This window comes from Hyla sarda, chromosome 1, assembly GCF_029499605.1.
Source record: "Hyla sarda isolate aHylSar1 chromosome 1, aHylSar1.hap1, whole genome shotgun sequence".
Taxonomy (NCBI): Eukaryota; Metazoa; Chordata; class Amphibia; order Anura; family Hylidae; genus Hyla; species Hyla sarda.
The window spans coordinates 461767476-461791176 of NC_079189.1; the positions used below are offsets into that span (position 1 = coordinate 461767476).

The 23701-nt window shown below is 46.1% G+C and overlaps 1 protein-coding gene across 8 annotated transcripts in view; it reads right to left on the reverse strand.

Annotated features, from left to right (window-relative positions):
• The window catches only part of HPD (4-hydroxyphenylpyruvate dioxygenase), a 183333-nt gene that overhangs the window by 57248 nt on the left and 102384 nt on the right, over positions 1-23701 (reverse strand). For 4 of the 8 annotated variants that reach the window (XM_056535005.1, XM_056535025.1, XM_056535050.1 and 1 more), the window contains exon 2: positions 3251-3292. In XM_056535005.1, the coding sequence (XP_056390980.1) occupies positions 3251-3292 (42 nt within the window). Of the gene's footprint in view, positions 1-2827; positions 2848-3223; positions 3293-23701 lie in introns of those variants that run through there. The other 4 variants (XM_056535018.1, XM_056535019.1, XM_056535033.1 and 1 more) reach the window with 2 other exon arrangements.

Genomic DNA, 23701 nt, shown 5'->3' on the forward strand with positions numbered 1-23701 from the left:
CTCATCTCCCCCCCCCTCTCCCTGTGTTCTTCTTACTCCTTCCCCCCCTCTATGTTCTTCTTACTGCCCCATGTTCTTCTTACTCCTCCCCCTCCCTATTTTCTTCTTACTACTCCCCCTCCCTATTTTCTTCTTACTCCTCCCCACCCTTCCTGTGTCCTTCTTCTTACTACTCCCACCCTCCATATGTTCTTCTTACTATTCCCCACCCTCCCTGTGTCCTTCTTCTTACTACTCCCCCTCCCCCATGTTCTTCTTACTACGCCACCCTCCCCCATGTTCTTCTTACTACTCCCCCTCCCTGTGTCCTTCTTCTTCCCCTCCCCATGTCCTCCTTAATCCCCCCTCCCTCTCCCTGTGTCCTTCTTATTCCCCTCCCCCATGTCCTTCTTACTTCCCCCTCCCCCTGTGTTTCTACCTCCCCCTCCTTCTCTCTGTGTCCTTCTTATTCCCCTCCCCTGTGTCCTTCTTACTCCCCCTCCCCCTGTCCTTCTTATTCCCCTCCCCCATATCCTTCTTACTACCTCCTCCCCCTGTTCTTCTTACTCCCCCATTCCCCTCAGTGTCCTTCTTATTCCCCTTCCCTATGTCCTTCTTACTCCCCCCCTGTCCTTCTTACTCCCCCTCCCTCTCCCTGTGTCCTTCTTATTCCCCTCCCCGTGTCCTTCTTACTCGCCACTATCCCTCCCTGTTTCCTTCTTATTCCCTCCCCATTTCCTGCTTACTCCCCCCTGTCCTTCTTACTCCCACCTCCCTCTCCCTGTGTCATTCTTATTCCCCTCCCCATGTCCTTCTTACTTACCCCTCCCCCTGTCCTTCTTACTCCCCCCTGTGTCCTTCTTATTCCCCTCCCCCGTGTCCTTCTTACTCCCCCTGTCCTTCTTACCCCCCCCCCCCATGTTTTTTTTTTTACTCCCCCCTTGGTTTTTTCCCCTCCCTACCCTACCTATGTTCTCAGTTACCTCCTCTGGCTCCTTCCCTGGACCCTGTAGCATGGCCGAGCTCCTCTACCTCCTGGCTGAAAAGAAGTGAGCACTCAGTGTACACTTCCTGTCAGTCCGGCTGGGAACAGGAAACTGAATCTCCTGTTCTTGTACTGCGCGGCAGCCAACCGGATTGACAGCCAGGAGGAAGAGGAGCTCGGCCACGCTACAGGGAATGGGAGAAACTCTGGAGGTGACCAGGAGTGCTGCAGTCGCCTGGCATATAGGAAGCACAACAAGCACCGGCTCTGCTTGGGGCCCCGGGCCAGCTCAGGGCCCCAAGCAATTGCTTGGTTTACCTGTCCTTTAGCGACGGGCTTGATCATCATGTGCCGAAGCACAGACCGGAGGAGAGAAGAGACGCTACAGACTATGTTAGAGCCAGGTCTTAAAGGAGTACTCCGGCGCTAAGACATCTGTCACACCCCCTACATAGGCTTACATCGAAGGGGCGGAGCGTGACGTCACACAGGGCGGAGCGTGATGTCACACGGGGGCGGAGCCGTGACATCACTATGCTCTGTCCCCGTGATCACCAGTAATCAGACCCGGAGTGAGCACGCTCCGGGGGCTGATTCTAACGGGGTGCGGCGTGGAAGATTACGGGGGTCCCTAGCAGCGGGACCCCTGCGATCAGGCATCTTATCCCCTATCCTTTGGATAGGGAATAAGATGGCTTAGCCCCTGAATACCCCTTTAACAATAGGGGCTGCTGCTAATAGTACCTAAAGGGGATACTGCTAATAATATCTAAAGGGGTTACTGCTAATAGTATCTAAAGTGGGCTGCTGCTATTAATACCTAAAGTGGGCTGCTGATATTACTACCTAAAAAGGGCTGCTGCTAATAATACCTAAAGGGGACTGCTGTTAATAGTACCTAAAGTGGGCTGCTGATATTACTACCTAAAAAGGGCTGCTGCTAATAATACCTAAAGGGGGCTGCTGCTAATAATACCTAAAGGGGACGGCTGCAAATAGTACATAAAGTGGGCTGCTGATTTTACTACCTAAAGGGGGCTACTGCTAATAGGGGTGTAAATTAAGAGAATCAGACTGACCTTTTCCTGCCTCCAACAGCCTTCTACTGGACCACTTGGATTGCGACCTTTGGCTATTCTTCTGAACATGTACCTGTATTACCTGCCCTGACCTCTAATTTGGTATAACCTTAAATGGGCACTCTCATTAAAACGAATTTTTGCCAATCATAGCTCATCTCACACTAAACTGGTCTGGGCTGTGTGTAGCAGAATGAGGAAGTGTCCTCTATATGGCTTCACATGATGTCACTCCTGCTGGGGAACACCCCTTTCCAGTCTGTGAATCTGACTGAGACTGAGCAGAAAATACAGAGCAATATCAAGGTAGAAAGCTTAAAAATAAAGGCAGGGGGTGGTTTATCATGATGGGGGCAGTGAACTGGGAGGATTATAAAATTTAACAAGATCATGAGAGGTACTCTTTAATTATTCAAAATCTTGTGTGGCTAAACACATAGCAGAAAAAAGGCAAAACCTGTGGTGCTCATCTAATATAATATATAAGACAAAAAATATGAAAAAAAAAATAAATGAAAACAAGACAAAAAAAGTGTATAGTGGCACTTACTAGATAAAGTAAAAAAAAAAAAAAGCTGTGTAGTTGTGAAACAGCTGTCACCAGCAGGCTCTTAGGAGCTTATCTGTTGCTCTCTCTTTGCCTGTTTTCATTTTTAATGATTGTTTAATAAAGTTATAAATATTTTATCTGGTGAGTGCCAGTATACACATTTTTCTTTTTTTTTTTTACAAAAATGCAGTTACAGAGCTACGTGTTCCAGTCTGCTGTTTTTCAAAGCCTCACCACCTGCAATCTATTGGAGAAGTGCCATTGACAAAATATTGCAGAAAGAAGAAATCCAGACGTTATTTGAGAAGGCGAGCACCCTGCACGTGCATCTGCCTTCTAATGATTTTCATAGGGAGTGTTATCTGTAGTGAAAAGCCCATTGGATGGTAAAGAGGGGTGTGGAGCAATGCCGAGCAAGTTTTATTTGGACACAGATACTTAAGATTTTTTTTAATTAAGTATTAAAATTAAGAACAGAAACATGATGACAAATAAGGAGTAATAATACTTAAATTAAATATTACATATGACTTACAAATATAGGAGCAAACAATACAGTTTTCTGCTGTAGCACACAGATGTCTATAAGATCATATGGTAGCATTTTAGCAGTAAGAGGATGAAACATACCCTGGAAACACATTAAATGTCACATACTTTTTCTCTGTACAGTGGTGCTTCCTGTGTCAGCTGCAATTTCTGTAAGGTATGAATACTGTTATTAATCATCACAGAGCACACAACTAAGAATATGGCTGCATTCAAAACATGCTAGATGTCTCTGTATAGTACTGAGTCTGTGAATAGATGAACTCCTAAAGGGAACTCAATAAAATAGCATTTTCTTTTTGACATCATTTTACTGGACCCCCATTTCTACTGTGGATTTCTGCCCTCAACCCACCACTGGAGCAGCAAGGATTCTGAAAGTACTTGATCTCAACTCATATGCAACTATCCCTTTCCCTGCTTTGCCCATATTATCCAGCATGAGAAGGCAGTCACACTACTCACTTTGGGCTAGTAACAGCCCTGTGCTAATATTTTATGGAACATAAATAAAACATAATTTTTTTAGGGTAGCAGATCTCTTTGAGATCAAGAAAACTGAAAAGATCCGTGCTGTTTAAGTTACAATTGTAGCATTTGGCATTGTTTCATATTTGTGGTGTATTTCTTTCTTCTTCCTCTGTAAAAAATGTTGTTGTCTGGAAAAACATGAAAGCCTTTTGTGAGCCCCCCACAAGGTCAATGTTCAAAATAGTGATATTGCCTTAAAGGAGGAATTCCAGGATATAAAAACGTATCCCCCATCTTAAGGATAGCATGGGTCCGACTTCTGGGATCCTCTGCAATCTCCTGTACGGGGCCCCGTCTCTCTGTCCAAATAGCATGTGTCTACCACCCAAACACACCCCCTCATTTCAGCGTTATGGCAGAGCCATTGATTGCAAAAAGCAGCACACTGTGGCTCTCCCATTGAGGGGGCTTAACAGGTGCCGCTTTGTTCAGTGGTTGAACATGTCCCCTTCCTGCAGACTGCCTGGGCCCTGTTTGGAATATTGCGGGGGGGGGGGGGGGGCGGATGTCCCAGCGGTTGGACCCTCCGGGATCTGACACTTAACACCTATCCTTAGGATAGGGGATAATTTTTTTATATACCAAAGTGCTCTTTGAACACTTAGAAGGTTTTTAGTTAAGCAGACATATTTTTATGTATGTCTTTATAAGAACACAATTAAAGGGATTTAGTTCTGATATCCATCTATAAGCCTATATGAATATGATCTGTGCATAGATTGCATACATATAGGTTATTATATGCATGTAAGTAAACAGGCCCCCTTCCTTACCAGCTGGTACCAAGCGTGGTCTTAGGCAACGTTTAACCCCTTAAATGGGCACTGTCACCAACTTTATTTTTTGATATGTTGTAGTACTTATGTACTACAACATATCTATACTATACTTTTATTATTATTTTTTTCATTAAAAAGGTTTAATTTACATTTAAAAACCGGCTACTGAAAAAGGACTGATTTTGGAGTGGCAATCAGTCCTTTTTCAGTTAGGCTGCACTCGCTCCCTGCCGGTCAATCAGACAGACGGGAGCGAGGGCATTGGATCCCCGGCCACTGGCTGGGAGGCCACTCCTCCCGCACATTGCCGCCGCCGCCTCGTTGCCGCCGCTGTCCCTGCACGCCCGCTGCCGGACTCTGCAGTAACTGCAAGTGTAATGAGGGAACGGGGTAGGCGGGGCGGGGGGGGGGAGGAGGAAATGGGCTAGTGCCATAGCGGGGGAGGGGGGAACGGGCTAGCAAAAAAAAAATATAGGATGGTGGGAGCTAATGACCAGGCTCTTTTTTAAAAAATTTGACATGTGTCCCTTTCAATGTAATGACTTTAGAACGCTTTTTCTGAGTGGAGCGATTCTGATATCCTTTTTTCATCACATATTGTACTTTATATAAGTGGTGCATTTTTGTTGACACATGCAGAAATTTTTGTGAAAAACTCCAAAATATTGTGAAAAACTGGAACATTTCTGGCATTTTTTTTTAATGGTGTACGCTGTGTGGTAAAAGTGATGTTATATTTATTCTGTGGGTCAGTACGATAATGGCGATACCCATTTTATATAGCTTTCTAGGTTCTTTTTCCTTTTCAGAGAAAAATTCTTTTTCTACCATTCATATTCCAACAGCCGTAACTTTTTTATTTTTTATCCGATGCCATTGAGTAAGGGCTTATTTTTTGCCGGATGAGCTGTACTTTTCATTGGTATAATTTTTGCTAACATGCTACCTTTTGATCTTTTTAATTCTACTATTTGTACCAAAATTGGTAAATTTTGCGCTTTTTTGTTGGTTTTTTACAGGGTTCAGCGTACGGGATGATTTACATTATAGTTTTATAGTACACGTCATTATGGACGTGGCAATACCTTTGTATTTTTGAACTTTTTGGTGATAATACAGGGCTTTTATTGGGAAAGGGGCATTTTTTTTATATTTTTTTTTACACTTCATACTTTTATTGAAGAACTTTTTATAACATTTTTTACAGGTTATACTATGCTGCAATACATTTGTACTGCAGCACAGTATGACCTGATGAGTTGCACACAGTACAGCCTGTGCGATCCAGCCTCTAGCTGGATCTCACAGGCTTCTGTAGAAGCCAGACAGGAGGTCATGATCTGACCTCCTGCTGCCATAGCAACCAACGGCGACCCGCGATCGTATCGCGGCACCGCCGCTGGTGAACAGGGGGAGAGCACTGTCAACACCATAGATGCCGTGATCAGGATTGATCACGGCATCTATGGGGTTAATGCTGCCGGGATCGGCGCGATCGCGGCCTTGGCAGCTGCGGCGGAACTCTGGCTGTGATTGACAGCCGGGTCCCGCTGCCAATCTATTGAGCTGCCTGCGGCAGTGCAGGAGATCTCTATGATGTATGCATACGTCCCATTGCGCGAACGTGTTGGATGCTGGGATGTATGCATACGTCCCATAGCGGGAAGGGGTTAAAGGGGTATTCCAGGATCTTTTTTTATTTGACTATGCTACAGGGGCTGTAAAGTTAGTGTAGTTCATAATATAGTGTCTGTACCTGTGTGTGACGGTTTGCTCACAATTCTTCTGTGATTATTGCCCCAATATTTATTTTTAACAGCATACAAAATTACTCATCTCTCGGGATTTCCCAGGTGGCAGTGCGGCAAGACCTGACATCATTAGTCAGATGATCAGGGGGAGCCTATACTGCTTCAATTTTGAAACAGCTGTAGGCCCCCTGGTTAGAAAACACTGTGTTTCAATGGGTATGGTGGTTGATATGTGGGAGAAAGGAAAGTGTTCTCAAACTTTCAAGCATGGAACTGTGGGATGTGTAGTTTAGAGAACAAAATCCAACAAGAAATACCCAGTTCTGGCAGGTAAGTACTAAAATCACCTTATGGTGAATAACCCCTTTAAAGAGGGCCCCTAAATGCTAAGCTATTGAACAAACAAACCAGTTACATTCAGTCAATTCAGAAGATAGTATGCAGTGAGCTGAAGTGCAGATTTTTGGTGCTTTCAGTGGCATTTGGTGCTTCCTGGGGCACAAGGCACATCTAAAGGTCCTCATATATGTTAGAATAAATCATCCGAACCTGCCAATTTCCTGTGCTTATAGGGGCCTTCTGATTCTTCTAATAGATGATATAAATGATGAATAAATGATAGGACAAATTGGATTTTAATTGTCCCATTCTTTAGTTCTCAAAATTATAAGCTGCCTCCAGATGAGTGATGCAGTGATTTTGTCTGTCTGTCTATTTTAAAGGAGTAATATGGGGTACTCTGGCCCTTTTTGATCTTGACAGCTGCCACGCCCGCTCCCATAGGCTTACATTGAGGGGGCGGAGTGTGACGTCACACGGGGGGGGGTGGAGCTGTACGTCACGATACTCCAGCCCTGTGATCGTGATTCATCAGACCCAGAGCGATGTTCGCTCCGGAGGCTGATGATAGCGGGGTGCTGCATGAAAGATTGCGGGGGTCCCCAGCGGCGGGACCCCTGCGATCAGGCATCTTATCCCCTATCCTTTGGATAAGATGTCCTAGGGTACCCCTTTAAGAGTACTGTGGTGCACAAAGCAGTGGTCAACATGCCCCCCTCCATGTATCTCTATGGGAGGCAGAGATACACGAACACTGTACCTCCAGCTCTCCCATAGAGATGTATGGAGTTCCTAGGAAGAGTCTGGGTGCTGTGCAGAAAAGCACAGGAGGTTCAAACAGTCGGACCCCCCCATAATCAGACACTTAACCCCTATCCTTTGTGGAAAGAGGTACATTCCTTTGTGTCTCAAACTTGGAGAGTATCACTGAGCCTTACCTCCCTTAAGTTTATATTTCATTACAACCTGTGTGGGTCTCCCTCGCTCACGTTGGCAAACCATGTGACCCTGTTAGTAGCTGTTGAATGCTTATTACATCACTGGCTCAAGGATTCAGTACTGACACTATCTGAAATAATTCTCACTATGGGCAAGCTGCATCGCATTGATATGGTCAAAGATCCTGACAAAAAAAAAGTAAGGTGTTCTACAGTAAATGGCGGGCCTTCATCGCACTCCATATGTCAGACACTGATAGACAACATTTCATGAAGAGATGATGGAATGGTACTCATTGGAGGGATTAAAATGAATGCTGTTTTTTAAAGTGCACCACAAAAGGGGTGGGGTCAGCTCAAGGTATATTAGTCTGAATGCTGATCTGGGGGAGAGACTCACCAGCCCTCTATTGCTTTCTATCTGGTTATGTAACTGTCAGACGCAAAATTTAAATGTAACATTTATTTACAACTAGCGGAGTACCCGGCATTGCCCGGTTTTTCCTTCCTAATCCTTGTTCGGGAGGAAAATAAACAAAGGAGGAAGCTTTTGACTTCATATTCCGTCCTCTCATATAGTTGTCATATCCCAACCTCATATCCCGTCATCATATCTTAACCTCATATCCCGTCCTCCTATGCCATCCTCCTATCCTGACTTCCTATCTCGACCTCCTATCCTGACCTCCTATCCTGACTTCCTATCCCGACCTCCTATCCCGTCCTCCTATCTCGACCTCCTATCCCGACCCGTAATATGTGTACCAGGTATTGAAATATTTCCAGCCGTACGGAAGTTATGTGGGAACATACATTTACCATTGATTTGCATGGGACTTTAAACAAAAACCCAGACACTCACAAATGGAGGTAGTTAAGGGTTAAATTAACAAGCCTATATTTTAGGTGGACATAAGTAACATGTGACCAAGTATTATCGAAATATCTCCAGCCGTTTGGAAGTTATGCGCAGTAACATATATTTCCCATTGACTTGTATGGGACATTAAACATAAACCCCGCCCCTGACAAATGAGGGTTAGTAAGGGTTAAATCACCTATCCTATGTTTGTTGTTGACATATAAGTAACATGTGTGCCAAGTTTCATGTTAATATCTTTAGCTGTTTGGACGTGATGCTGGAACATACATACATACACACATACATACACACGTTGAGTTTTATATATATATATATATATATATATATATATATACTAGCGGAGTACCCTCGGTTGCCCAGTTTTTCCTTCCTAATCCTTGTTGGGGAGGAAAATAAACAAAGGAGGAAGCTTTTGACTTCATATCCCGTCCTCATATATTGTAGTCATATCCCAACCCCATATCCCGACCTCCTATCCCGACCTCCTTTCCCAACGTCCTATCCCATCCTCATATCCTGGCCTCCTAATCCGTCCATCTATCCCGACCTCCTATCTTGACCTCCTATCCCATCCATCTATCCCGACCTCCTATCTCAACCTATGTCGACCAACTATCCTGTCCTCCTATTTCGACCTCCTATCCCGTCCTCCTATCCTGACCTCATATCCCATCCTCATATCTCAACCTCGTATCTCGACCTCCTATCCCGACCTCCTATTTCGACCTCATATCCCATCCTCATATCTCAAACTGTTAGATGTGTCCCAGGTATTGAAATATCTCCAGCCGTACAGAAGTTATGTGGGAACCTACATTTCCCATTGATTTGCATAGGACTTTAAACAAAAACCCTGACCCTCACAAATGGGGGTAGTTAAGGGTTAAAATAACTATCTTATATTTTAAGTGGACATATGAGAAACATGTGACCAAGTATTATCGAAATATCTCCAGCCGTTTGGAAGTTATGCAGAAACATATATTTCCCATAGTCTTGTATGGGACTTTAACCCCTTAACCCCTTACGGACCAGGCCATTTTACACCTTAGGACCAGAGCATTTTTTGAACATCTGACCACTGTCAATTTAAACATTAATAACTATGGAATGCTTTTACCTATCATTCTGATTCCGAGATTGTTTTTTCGTGACATATTCTACTTTAACATGGTGGTAAATTTTTGTGGTAACTTGCATCCTTTCATATATATATACTAGCGGAGTACCCTCGGTTGCCCAGTTTTTCCTTCCTAATCCTTGTTGGGGAGGAAAATAAACAAAGGAGGAAGCTTTTGACTTCATATCCCGTCCTCATATATTGTAGTCATATCCCAACCCCATATCCCGACCTCCTATCCCGACCTCCTTTCCCAACGTCCTATCCCATCCTCATATCCTGGCCTCCTAATCCGTCCATCTATCCCGACCTCCTATCTTGACCTCCTATCCCATCCATCTATCCCGACCTCCTATCTCAACCTATGTCGACCAACTATCCTGTCCTCCTATTTCGACCTCCTATCCCGTCCTCCTATCCTGACCTCATATCCCATCCTCATATCTCAACCTCGTATCTCGACCTCCTATCCCGACCTCCTATTTCGACCTCATATCCCATCCTCATATCTCAAACTGTTAGATGTGTCCCAGGTATTGAAATATCTCCAGCCGTACAGAAGTTATGTGGGAACCTACATTTCCCATTGATTTGCATAGGACTTTAAACAAAAACCCTGACCCTCACAAATGGGGGTAGTTAAGGGTTAAAATAACTATCTTATATTTTAAGTGGACATATGAGAAACATGTGACCAAGTATTATCGAAATATCTCCAGCCGTTTGGAAGTTATGCAGAAACATATATTTCCCATAGTCTTGTATGGGACTTTAACCCCTTAACCCCTTACGGACCAGGCCATTTTACACCTTAGGACCAGAGCATTTTTTGAACATCTGACCACTGTCAATTTAAACATTAATAACTATGGAATGCTTTTACCTATCATTCTGATTCCGAGATTGTTTTTTCGTGACATATTCTACTTTAACATGGTGGTAAATTTTTGTGGTAACTTGCATCCTTTCTTGGTGAAAAATCCCAAAATGTTATGAAAAAATTTAAAATTTTGCATTTTTCTAACTTTGAAGCTCTCTGCTTGTAAGGAAAATGGATATTCCAAATACATTTTTTTTGATTCACATATACAATATGTCTATTTTATGTTTGCATCATAAAATTGACGTGTTTTTACTTTTGGAAGACACCAGAGGGCTTCAAAGTTCAGCAGCAATTTTCCAATTTTTCACAAAATTTTCAAACTCACTATTTTTCAGGGACCAGTTCAGGTTTGAAGTGGATTTGAAGGGTCTTTATATTAGAAATACCCCATAAAGGACCCCATTATAAAAATTGCACCCCCCAAAGTATTCAAAATGACATTCAGTAAGTGTTTTAACCCTTTAGGTGTTTCACAGGAATAGCAGCAAAGTGAAGGAGAAAATTCACAATCTTCATTTTTTTCGCATGTTCTTGTAGACCCAATTTTTGAATTTTTACAAGGGGTAAAAGGAGAAAATGTATACTTTTATTTGTAGCCCAATTTCTCTCGAGTAAGCACATACCTCATATGTCTATGTAAAGTGTTCGGCGGGCGCAGTAGAGGGCTCAGAAGCGAAGGAGCGACAAGAGGATTTTGGAGAGTACGTTCTTCAGAAATGGTTTTTGGGGGGCATGTTGCATTTAGGAAGCCCCTATGGTGCCAGAACAGCAAAAAAAAAAAAAAACACATGGCATACCATTTTGGAAACTAGACCCCTTGAGGAACGTAACACTAAAATGTGTGTTTCCCCCCAAATTTCACATTTTTGCAAGGGTCAATAGCAGAAAATACCCCCCAAAATTTGTAACCCCATCTCTTCTGAGTATGGAGGGACCCCATAAGTTGACCTGAAGTGCACTACGGGCAAACTACAATGCTCAGAAGAGAAGAGTCATTTTGGCTTTTTGAGAGCAAATTTTGGTCGGGGGGCATGTCGCATTTAGGAAGCCCCTATGGTGCCAGAACAGCAAAAAAAGAAAACACATGGCATACCATTTTGGAAACTAGACCTCTTGAGGAACGTAACAAGGAATAAAGTGAGCCTTAATACCCCACAGGGGTTTCACGACTTTTGCAAAAAAAAATAAAACATTTTTCACTAAAATGTGTGTTTCCCCCCAAATTTCACATTTTTGCAAGGGTTAATAGCAGAAAATACCCCCAAAATTTGTAACCCCATTTTTTCTGAGTATGGAATACCCCATGTGTGGACGTCAAGTGCCCTGCAGTCGAACTACAATGCTCAGAAGAGGAGGAGCGCCATTGAGCTTTTGAAGAAGTGAATTTGTTTGGAATGGTAGTGTCACGATGCCGGCTGGCAGGTAGTGGATCCTCTGTGCCAGAGAGGGATTGGCGTGGACCGTGCTAGTGGATCGGTTCTAAGTCACTACTGGTTTTCACCAGAGCCCGCCGCAAAGCGGGATGGTCTTGCTGCGGCGGTAGTGACCAGGTCGTATCCACTAGCAACGGCTCAACCTCTCTGACTGCTGAAGATAGGCGCGGTACAAGGGAGTAGACAGAAGCAAGGTCGGACGTAGCAGAAGGTCGGGGCAGGCAGCAAGGATCGTAGTCGGGGGCAACGGCAGGAGGTCTGGAACACAGGCTAGGAACACACAAGGAAACGCTTTCACTGGCACAATGGCAACAAGATCCGGCAAGGGAGTGCATGGGAGGAGGTCAGATAAAGGCAGGGAGCAGATGGAAGCCAATTAAGCTAATTGGGCCAGGCACCAATCATTGGTGCACTGGCCCTTTAAGTCTCAGGGAGCTGGCGCGCGCGCGCCCTAGAGAGCGGAGCCGCGCGCGCCAGCACATGACAGCAGGGGACGGGAACGGGTAAGTGACCTGGGATGCGATTCGCGAGCGGGCGCGTCCCGCTGTGCGAATCGCATCCCCAACGGCCATGACAGTGCAGCGCTCCCGGTCAGCGGGACTGACCGGGGAGCTGCAGGGAGAAAGACGCCGTGAGCGCTCCGGGGAGGAGCGGGGACCCGGAGCGCTAGGCGTAACAGTACCCCCCCCCTTAGGTCTCCCCTTTTTTTTGTCCGGTGACTGCCTCCCCTGGGATGAGGACACCGGGAAGGAATGGATGGTTTCCTCAATGGCAGGCAGTACAGCAGGAGTGGGAATGGGGAGGGAGGGCAGAGGGCGAGGCCTGGCGCGGGGCAGTGTGACACCAGGACGAGGGCCATGAGGAGGTACCGAGGCTTGCCTGAGTGGACTGGGAGGGGGGGAGAGGCATTTTCTGTGGCAGGCAGAGTCCCTAACGACCTTAGGGGGACCGGATACAGGAGGAACCACAGGGTCACGGCAGGGAGTACTGGGAACCGGTTTAAGGCAGTCCTTGGAACAAGAGGGACCCCAACTCTTGATCTCCCCAGTGGACCAGTCCAGGGTTGGGGAATGGTGTAGAAGCCAGGGTAGTCCAAGGAGAATTTCGGAAGTGCAATTGGGAAGGACCAAAAATTCAATTTTCTCGTGATGAGGTCCGATGCACATTAGGAGGGGCTCCGTGCGGTAACGCACGGTGCAATCCAACCTGGCTCCGTTGACCGCGGAAATGTGGAGTGGCTTGACAAGACGGGTCACCGGAATGCGGAATTTATTCACCAAGGACTCCCGAATAAAATTCCCAGAGGCACCAGAATCCAGGCAGGCCACGGCTGAGAGGGAAGAGCTGGCTGAAGTAGAAATCCGTACAGGCACCGTGAGACGTGGAGAAGCCGACTTAGCATCAAGAGACGCCACACCCACGAGAGCTGGGTGCGAGCGTGCGTTTCCCAGACGTGGAGGACGGATAGGGCAATCCACCAAAAAATGTTCGGTACTGGCACAGTACAGACAAAGATTCTCTTCCTTACGGCGATTCCTCTCTTCCAGGGTCAGGCGAGACCGATCCACTTGCATGGCTTCCTCGGCGGGAGGCCTAGGCGCAGATTGCAGTGGAGACTGTGGGAGAGGTGTCCAGAGATCTAAGTCTTTTTCCTGGCGGAGCTCTTGATGTCTCTCAGAAAAACGCATGTCAATGCGAGTGGCTAGATGAATGAGTTCATGCAGGTTAGCAGGAGTTTCTTGTGCGGCCAGAACATCTTTAATGTTGCTGGATAGGCCTTTTTTAAAGGTCGCGCAGAGGGCCTCATTATTCCAGGATAGTTCAGAAGCAAGAGTACGGAATTGTATGGCGTACTCGCCAACGGAAGAATTACCCTGGACCAGGTTCAGCAGGGCAGTCTCAGCAGAAGAGGCTCGGGCAGGTTCCTCAAAGACACTTCGAATTTCCGAGAAGAAGGAGTGTACAGAGGCAGTGACGGGGTCATTGCGGTCCCAGAGCGGTGTGGCCCATGACAGGGCTTTTCCAGACAGAAGGCTGACTACGAAAGCCACCTTAGACCTTTCAGTAGGAAACTGATCCGACATCATCTCCAAATGCAGGGAACATTGCGAAAGAAAGCCACGGCAAAACTTAGAGTCCCCATTAAATTTGTCCGGCAAGGACAGGCGGAGGCTAGGAGTGGCCACTCGCTGCGGAAGAGGTGGTTGCTGCTGCTGTAGCTGAGACTGAATCTGCTGTAGCTGCGACTGGAGTTGCTGAGTCATGGTGGTCAAGTACGACAGCTGGTGATCTTGTTGGGCAATCTGTCGGGCTTGCTGGGCGACCAGTGTGGGGAGGTCGGCGACAACAGGCAGAGGAACTTCAGCGGGATCCATGGCCGGATCTACTGTCACGATGCCGGCTGGCAGGAGGTGGATCCTCTGTGCCAGAGAGGGATTGGCGTGGACCGTGCTAGTGGACCGGTTCTAAGTCACTACTGGTTTTCACCAGAGCCCGCCGCAAAGCGGGATGGACTTGCTGCGGCGGTAGTGACCAGGTCGTATCCACTAGCAACGGCTCAACCTCTCTGGCTGCTGAAGATAGGCGCGGTACAAGGGAGTAGACAGAAGCAAGGTCGGACGTAGCAGAAGGTCGGGGCAGGCAGCAAGGATCGTAGTCGGGGGCAACGGCAGGAGGTCTGGAACACAGGCTAGGAACACACAAGGAAACGCTTTCACTGGCACAATGGCAACAAGATCCGGCAAGGGAGTGCATGGGAGGAGGTCAGATAAAGGCAGGGAGCAGATGGAAGCCAATTAAGCTAATTGGGCCAGGCACCAATCATTGGTGCACTGGCCCTTTAAGTCTCAGGGAGCTGGCGCGCGCGCGCCCTAGAGAGCGGAGCCGCGCGCGCCAGCACATGACAGCAGGGGACGGGAACGGGTAAGTGACCTGGGATGCGATTCGCGAGCGGGCGCGTCCCGCTGTGCGAATCGCATCCCCAACGGCCATGACAGTGCAGCGCTCCCGGTCAGCGGGACTGACCGGGGAGCTGCAGGGAGAAAGACGCCGTGAGCGCTCCGGGGAGGAGCGGGGACCCGGAGCGCTAGGCGTAACAGGTAGTCAGGGGCCATGTGCGTTTACAAAGCCCCCCGTGGTGCCAGAACAGTGGACCCCCCACATGTGACCCCATTTTGGAAACTACACCCCTCACAGAATTTAATAAGGGGTGCAGTGAGTATTTACACCCCACTGGAATTTGACAGATCTTTGGAACAGTGGGCTGAGCAAATGAAAAATTTAATTTTTCATTTTCACGGACCACTGTTCCAAAAATCTGTCAGACACCTGTGGGGTGTAAATGCTCACTGTACCCCTTATTACATTACGTGAGGGGTGTAGTTTCCAAAATGGGGTCACATGTTGGGGGGTCCATTGTTCTGGCACTATGGGGGCTTTGTAAACACACGTGGCCTTCAATTCCGGACACATTTTCTCTTCAAAATCCCAATGGCGCTCCCTCTCTTCTGAGCATTGTAGTTCGCCTGCCGAGCACTTTACATCCACATATGGGGTATTTTCTTACTCAGAAGAAATGGGGTTACAAATTTTGGGGGGCTTTTTTCCTATTTTCCCTTTTGAAAATGAAAAATTTAGGGTAACACCAGCATTTTAGTGAAAAAAATTATTTTTTTTCATTTTTCCATCCAACTTTAACGAAAATTTGTCAAACACATGTGGGGTGTTAAGGCTCACTATACCCCTTGTTACGTGAGGGGTGTAGTTTCCAAAATGGGGTCACATGTCGGTATTTATTTTTTTGCGTTTATGTCAGAACCGCTGTAAAATTAGCCACCCCTGTGCAAATCACCAATTTAGGCTTCAAATGTACATAGTGCGCTCTCACTCTTGAGCCTTGTTATGCGCCCGCAGATCATTTTGCGCCCACATCTGGGGTATTTCCGTACTCAGGAGAAATTGCGTTACAAATTTTGGGGGTCTTTTTTTCCTTTTACCTCTTGTGAAAATAAAAAGTAAAGGGCAACACCAGCATGTTAGTGTAAAAAATAACTTTTCCTTTTCATAAGGGGTAAAAGGAGAAAAAGCCCCCCAAAATATGTAGTGTAATTTCTCCCGAGGGATTGCATAGGGGTGGACATAGGGGTATTCTACGCCAGTGATTCCCAAACAGGGTGCCTCCAGCTGTTGCTAAACTCCCAGCATGTCTGGACAGTCAGTGGCTGTCCGGAAATGCTGGGAGTTGTTGTTTTGCAACAGCTGGAGGCTACGTTTTGGAAACACTGCCGTACAATACGTTTTTAATTTTATTGGAGGGGACAGTGTAAGGGGGTATATATGTTGTGTTTTACCCTTTATTATGTGGTAGTGTAGTGTAGTGTTTTTAGGGTACATTCACAATGGCGGAGGTTTACAGTGAGTTCCCTGCTAGGAGTTTGCTCTGCGGCGAAAAATTTGCCGCAGCTCATACTTGAAGCAGAAAACTTACTGTAAGCCTGCCCGTGTGAATGTACCCTGTACGTTCACATGGGGGGGCAAACCTGCAGCTGTTTCAAAACTACAACTCCCAGCATGTACTGACAGACCATGCAGGCTGGAACTTGTACTTTTGCAACAGCTGGAGGCACACTGGTTGGAAAACGTCAGTTAGGTTCTGTTATCTAACTCAATATTTTCCGACCAGTGTGCCTCCAGCTGTTGCAAAACTACAACTCCCAGCATGTACTGATCACCGAAGGGCATGCTGGGAGATGTAGTTATGCAACAGCTGGAGGGATCGCAACTACAACTCACAGCATGCTGGGATTTGCAGTTTTGCAACATCTGGAGAGCTACAGTATAGAGACCACTGCAAACTGTGGCACTCCAGATGCTGCAAAACTACAAATCTCAGCATGCCCAGACAGCAAACAGTTGTGTGGGCATGCTAGGAGTTGTAGTTTTGCAAGATCTGGAGGGCTAGAGTTCAGAGACTACCATATAGTGGTCTCAAACTGTAGCCCTCCAGCTGTTACAAAACTGCAACTCCCAGCATGCCCAAACAGCTGTCTGGGCATGCTGGGAGTTATAGTTTTGCAACATCTGGAGTGCTACAGTATAGAGACCACTATATAGTGGTCTCGGACTGCATCCCTCCAGATGTTGCTAGGCAACTTACCGGTTTCCGTTGGATCCAGGGAGCCTGCTGCACGACATCGCCGCCCGCCGATCTCCGACGCCTATTGTGGGTGGACAGGACGGGGAAAACGAAAGTTAACCCCCCTGCCCCCGATCTGCTATTGGTGGTCGCGTCTAGACCACCAATAGCAGGGATAGGAGGGCTGGCACCCCTGCCACCTCACTCCTATCTCTTCAGGGGGATTTTGGGTGTCTTAGACTCCGGTTTGCTGGGTCACCATAGACCTGTAATGACCCGGAATCGCGCAAATCGCAAGTGTGAATTCACTTGCGATTTGCGCCGATCGCCGACATGGGGGGGTGTGATGACCCCCCTGGGCATTTGCGCAGGGTGACTGCTGATCGATATCAGCAGACACCTCGGTCCGGTCCCTGTCCGGCGGGGACCGAAATTCCCACGGACGTATGAGTGTGTGCCTGGTCCTTAAGACCCAGGGTGCAGGGACGTACTCATACGTGCTTGGTCCTTAAGGGGTTAAGGACCAGGCACGTATGAGTACGTCCCTACACCCTGGGTCTTAAGGACCAGGCACGTACTCATACGTCCGTGGGAATTTCGCATCCCGCCGCGCCCCTGCTGAAATCGTTCAGTAGGCGTCCGAGGCAAACACTGAGGGGGGTCCTGAGACCCCCCCATGTCGGCGATCGCAGAAAATCGCATGTAAATTCAGACATGCGATTTTCTGCTATTCCGGGCTGATCGGGTCTCTGGTGACCCGATCACCCACAAAATAGTGATGATCTGACCTGTCAGTGACAGCCCAGATCATCTTGCAGGGTAGGAGTGAGGTCGCAGTGATGCGATCTCCTCCTATCCCCTGCCATTGGTCAGAACTGATTCTGACCAATGGCAGAGCAGGACAGCCCACCCCTGGATGTCGCGGGGAACATGGGGAGAAGATGGAGGTCGGTACCTGCAGGAGAAGATGCCTGGGAACAGCTGATCGTCACTTCAGACTGCTGGATCCTGGCTCAGGTAGGGAAGCGACGGGGGAAATGAATGTGAAAGTAAAGTGATCTTTACTGTGGCAACCACTAGGAAGGCCAAACTGCAACTCCCAGCATGCCCAGACAGCCAAAGGCTGTCTGGGCATGCTGGGAGTTGTAGTGTTGCAACATCTGGAGGGTCACAGTTTGGGGACCACTGTTACAGTGGTGCCCAAACTGTAGCCCTCCATATGTTGCCAAAATACAACTCTCAGCATGCCTAGACTGCCCAGGCATGCTGGGAGTTGTAGTTCTGTAACATCTGTCCCTTCAGATTTTGCAATTTTCATGAAATTTTTGAAAATTGCTGCTCTACTTTGAAGCCCTCTAATTTTTGTCAAAAAGTAAAAATATGTCCATTTTATGATGCCAACATAAAATAGACATATTGTATTTGTGAATAAAAATAAAATGTATTTGGCATATCCATTTTCCTTACAAGCAGAGAGCTTCAAAGTTAGAAAAATGCTAAATTTCCAAAATTTTCATGAAATTTTGGGATCTTTCACCAAAAAAGGATGCAAGTAACGACGAAAATTTACCACCAAAATAAAGTAGAATATGTCACGAAAAAACTGTCTCATAATCAGAATATTCGGTAGAAGCGTTTTAGAGATATTAATTCTTAAAGTGACAGTGGTCAGATGTGCAAAAAACGCTCTGGTCCTACAGTGAAAATTGGCCTGGTCCTTAAGGGGTTAAACAAAACCCCTGCCCCTGGCAAATGAGGGTGATTAAGGGTTAAATCACCTATCCTATGTTTGTTGCTGACATATAAGTAACATGTGTGCCAAGTTTCACGTTAATATCTTTAGCCGTTTGGACGAGATGCTGGAACATACATACAATGGGGGACATTTACTAATCTAGTCTATTCTGGGTATGCTTATAGACCAGCGTATGTGGTAGTCTCCTGTCTATTGTGCTCCTAATTTATCAAAGGTCTCACAGCCCTTGATAAATTCTGTGCTCAGACTTCAGGGTCTACAGCTTAAACTGCATTTAGACCTGCTCCAACATGGTCTGACATTTCAGCGTATTTCGGACAGATGCGACTTGTCGCACAAAAGTCGCACTTGATAAATTCAGCACCAATGCATTTTCCAATGCATTTCTGTCTAAAATAGACTTGCATGCATCATGTTCTAAAAATCCTCTACAGCAAAAGTCGCAGAAAAGTCGCACATATTTAGACTTTCTGTGCGACAAATTTAGACAGGAAAAACCAGTCTAAATCGTTTGATAAATCTCCCCCATTGAGTTTTATATATATAGATAAATGAAAAAAAATCAATCCACAGCAAAACATGACACCACTCCAAGGTGGATTGCCGTACTCCACCCTTGAGCGCAAATGCCAATAGGAAAAACAAAAAACAACAGTCAATACTCCAGCATCTGCCGGAGGGAGAAAGAATAAGGTCAATCCTCAAACCATGGGAATGGTTACCCTAGTATTCCTTACAAACAAAATGTGGTGGGACTAACCCTACTCCCTTAGGGACCGTCAGAGCACTCGCCCTTTCCCCGATCTACGATTTGGTCTCACCCTGGAATTTCCTATGATGGTTTGCACCTGTGGTATACACAACAGGGTATTGTTTCTTCCCTCACAAGGGCTCTGTGGGTGATTAAGATAACATTTAATGCGCTGTATATAGTATTTTCTGAAATCAATTATTCCTTTATATTATAATGTTTCTGCCTATCTATCATCATGATCTTGAGCACACATAATCTTTTATAATTTTGTAACCCTTGTCTTGCACCCAGGGTATAAATGTACTTGTGGTCGGTGCTCAATCGTATATAGCGAGCCTACCTGACTAACCTCTTACTAAACTCCTACGTCCTGTAACCTATCTAAGCAGTCTGAGTTATGCCATATACTGCCGCGTAGGAGTACACCTGAAAATAGAGGGCATACCCTGATGTGTAATGATAGTCATGAAGTGAAAATGATATTGAGGGAGGGTTGGGTGGGACGTGACGAACCCGCGGCGTCAAGTGCAGGGACTGCCGCGGGTACTTATAGGGACTCCCCGCCCCTCCCACAAATACAGGCTAATAAATTAGCCTTAACACTTGTGGTCGGTGCTCAATCGTATATAGCGAGCCTACCTGACTAACCTCTTACTAAACTCCTACGTCCTGTAACCTATCTAAGCAGTCTGAGTTATGCCATATACTGCCGCGTAGGAGTACACCTGAAAATAGAGGGCAAAACTCATAATGAGAACAAAGCGCTATTAACACGCGCAATAACCCCGTGACCAATGACTGAAATACATCGTGCAATACTTACTATAGCGCATGTAGTACTGAATTCCCAGCACCCCAATTCCTAACCACGTATGCTGGCACAAAATGATGTGACGTCGGTGCAGCAGCCACAATGCTAAGGGAATGACTGGATATAATGGACGGATCACTATAAAGAATTTAACAAGAATACGTATATGTTTGACAAACAACTTAGCAGTGACTGATCCCGTTGGATCCTTGACATGTGGAAGCGAAGCTAGCCACACTCGAGCTGAGCGTCACTCGTGGGACTCGGGAGAATACCGTATGATGATAACCTGACAATAACATTTATCTTCTATACAACATCAATACGTAACTATTTACATCCTTGCAAAGTTATTGTAACTACAGCCATGCATCTGCATGTAATTCCCCTAAACCTTAGGAAACCATGACAACTGAAGGACAACGCAGCCTCTAATGTTGAGCTGTCCTGATGTCGCCATGGGGAACTACCCAAGCGTCAGCTAACCAACCAACTAACTAAGCCAGCTGCCAGAGCTGATGGCTAGAGGGCTTGCGACCCTCCCTCTTGCGCACTCACCAGGGCAGATTTGATGGTATGGAATACAAACGATGACGCCCTGTCAGAGCAAGACCACGTGATATTATGCTGGATACCTGACAGATATACTTTGATACCTGACAGATATACTTTGATGCAAAGTATATTATGCTGGATGCAAAGAAGAGTGCCAAAACCCGATAAATGCAAATAGGAATAAAATGGCACATGAGACATCCTCTAAGTATCTAATGTAAAATATCGTGAAAGTATTCCAGGCTACCTGTTGGAAGCTCTGAGCAGCAGACGTGAAAAATCCCAACAGAGTACAACCCTATGCCCGTATACACAACTCAGAGTGCCAACAGCGTGTATACACAAAGACTGCGTAACCACCAACCTAAACCTTTGTCAGGTTACCACTGCAACCCCAGCCTGTGGACGTTAACGGCAATGAAACCACTTTTGCAGCAACATGATGATGAGACTCAACCAACATGCGATTACTATCGTCTTCAACCTAAGTCAAGACAAACAAAACCAACCACACAGAACCAAGCTATGTCCCTAATGCTAAGTAAACATATGCACATGATGACGTCGCCGCCGACCTGAAGGCATGTCAGGTCGCAACTGAACCGCCCTGTAGACGAGACAGGCCGAAACATGAATGAAAGACTCAACCAAACCTGTAACTAACAGTATGACCGTCACCCTGAACCAAAACTGGTCGTAACCATGATATACCTATAGACGTGGCAATTAACAATGGAAACATAAAGCTATCCCTGTAGCATAACCCAACTATTGAAAAAACACAATGTATACAAAAACATTATCGCCAACCCAAAGTCTTGTCAGATTGTATCCAGAATGACTTGCAGATGTGACTGGTCTAGCTTAATTAAAGCCTCAACCAGCATATGACTGCTAGTATCGACGTCAACCTGAAACCGAGACAGGTTGTGACCATGATTGACCTATAGACGTGACAATTCGCATTGGAAAATAAAGCTATGTCCCTGTGCATAACCCAACAACTGAATAACACAACGTATGACGACATAGTCGCCAACCTGAAGTCGTGTCAGGTTGTCCCGGACTGATCTGTAGATGTGATTGATCTAGCCGAATTGAAAACCTCAACCAATGTACATGACTATTAGTATCGACATCAACCTAAAGCAGAAACAGGTCGCAACCATGCTTGACCTGTCATCTTAGCAAGTAATAAACGAACCCCAGCTTTATTTACATAAGCACGACTAAATGTTAATAAAATGGTAACCCACGGAATTATCCGTGCAGATTCGCCCAAAGCCATGAAACCCACGCAGTATCATAGACACGGTGTATAATCTAAATACCGTAACATAGCACAACAAAATATCATGAAACGTGTACCTGGTGAACCTATGAATCTATGCCAAATAGCACAATCCTGCCCCAAGAATATATGCTTTGCATGACTTCTTGATCCACACGCAGACCATAACAATATAAACATGAGCCCGGCATAATCATCAAGGCCAGATGCACCTCACTAACACCACAACCACATGCTCAAACAACTCACGACCGTATACACAGTCAAAACTATATGGGCGTATGTATAAGCTTTGAGCCCATACACCAAATAGACTATAAACGTGTGGCTAGAAAGAACTGCACAAGCGAGCATATGCACTGAACAAACTATATGAACAAATACATGGAGCAACTTATCCACACAGTCAGGAATAATGAGTATGCCACCGCCTATGTGTCAGTAACAACAATTATGCAACGTACATCCCTGCCGCCGAGGCAGGCATAATGAGTAAACAACACCTATATGTCGTAATGTTGTTGCTCTGAAGACGTGTCAGTAACAACAATTATGCCATGTATCTCCCTGCAGACATGGCAGGTATAATGGGTATACACCACCTGTGTGTCATAACGTCGTTGCTCTGAAGGCGTGTCAGTAACAACAATTGTGCAATGCAACGCCCTGCAGACGAGGCAGGCATAATTAGTATACACCACCTATGTGTCATGTTATTGTTGCTCTGAAGACGTGTCAGTAACAACAATGCAATGCATCCCCCTGCAGACGTGGCAGGTATAATGGGTATACACCACCTATGTGTCGTGTTATTGTTGCTCTGAAGGCGTGTCAGTAACAACAATTGTGCAATGCAACGCCCTGCAGACGTGGCAGGCATAATTAGTATACACCACCTATGTGTCATGTTATTGTTGCTCTGAAGACGTGTCAGTAACAACAATGCAATGCATCCCCCTGCAGACGTGGCAGGTATAATGGGTATACACCACCTATGTGTCGTGTTATTGTTGCTCTGAAGACGTGTCAGTAACAACAACTATGCAACGTATCCCACTGCAGAGGTGGCAGGGATAATGGGTATACATCACCTATGTGTTGTGTTATTGTTGTGCTGAAGGCGTGTCATTAACAATAATGCAACGTACCCCCCCCCCTGCAGGCGTGGCAGACATGATGGGTATACACTACCTGTGTGTCGGGTTATTGTTGTTCTGAAGACGTGTAACTATTATGCCATGTATCTTCCCGCCTATATACAGAGGTGTATAGAACGACTATGTGCGAAACTGTCGTATAACAGCTATGCATGGCTGTACCACTAAACGTGATGAACCTATACTCAGGCCAACTATATGCGCCTAAGCACCACCAAAGCGTACGCTCGTGCGGCCAACCACAACTGATGACAAAGAATATGAATGCATGAAGTAACTATTATGACCACATACCTGCGCACAGGGCCACACCCCATGCGCTGTGCAAGTGTGTGCGCGGCACAAACGCTGCGAGCGTGTGAACCTCACGAACACCACAAACGGATGTACAGCACACGTCACGAGCACATGCACAGCATGATTCCCGTGAGCCCATATATAAAA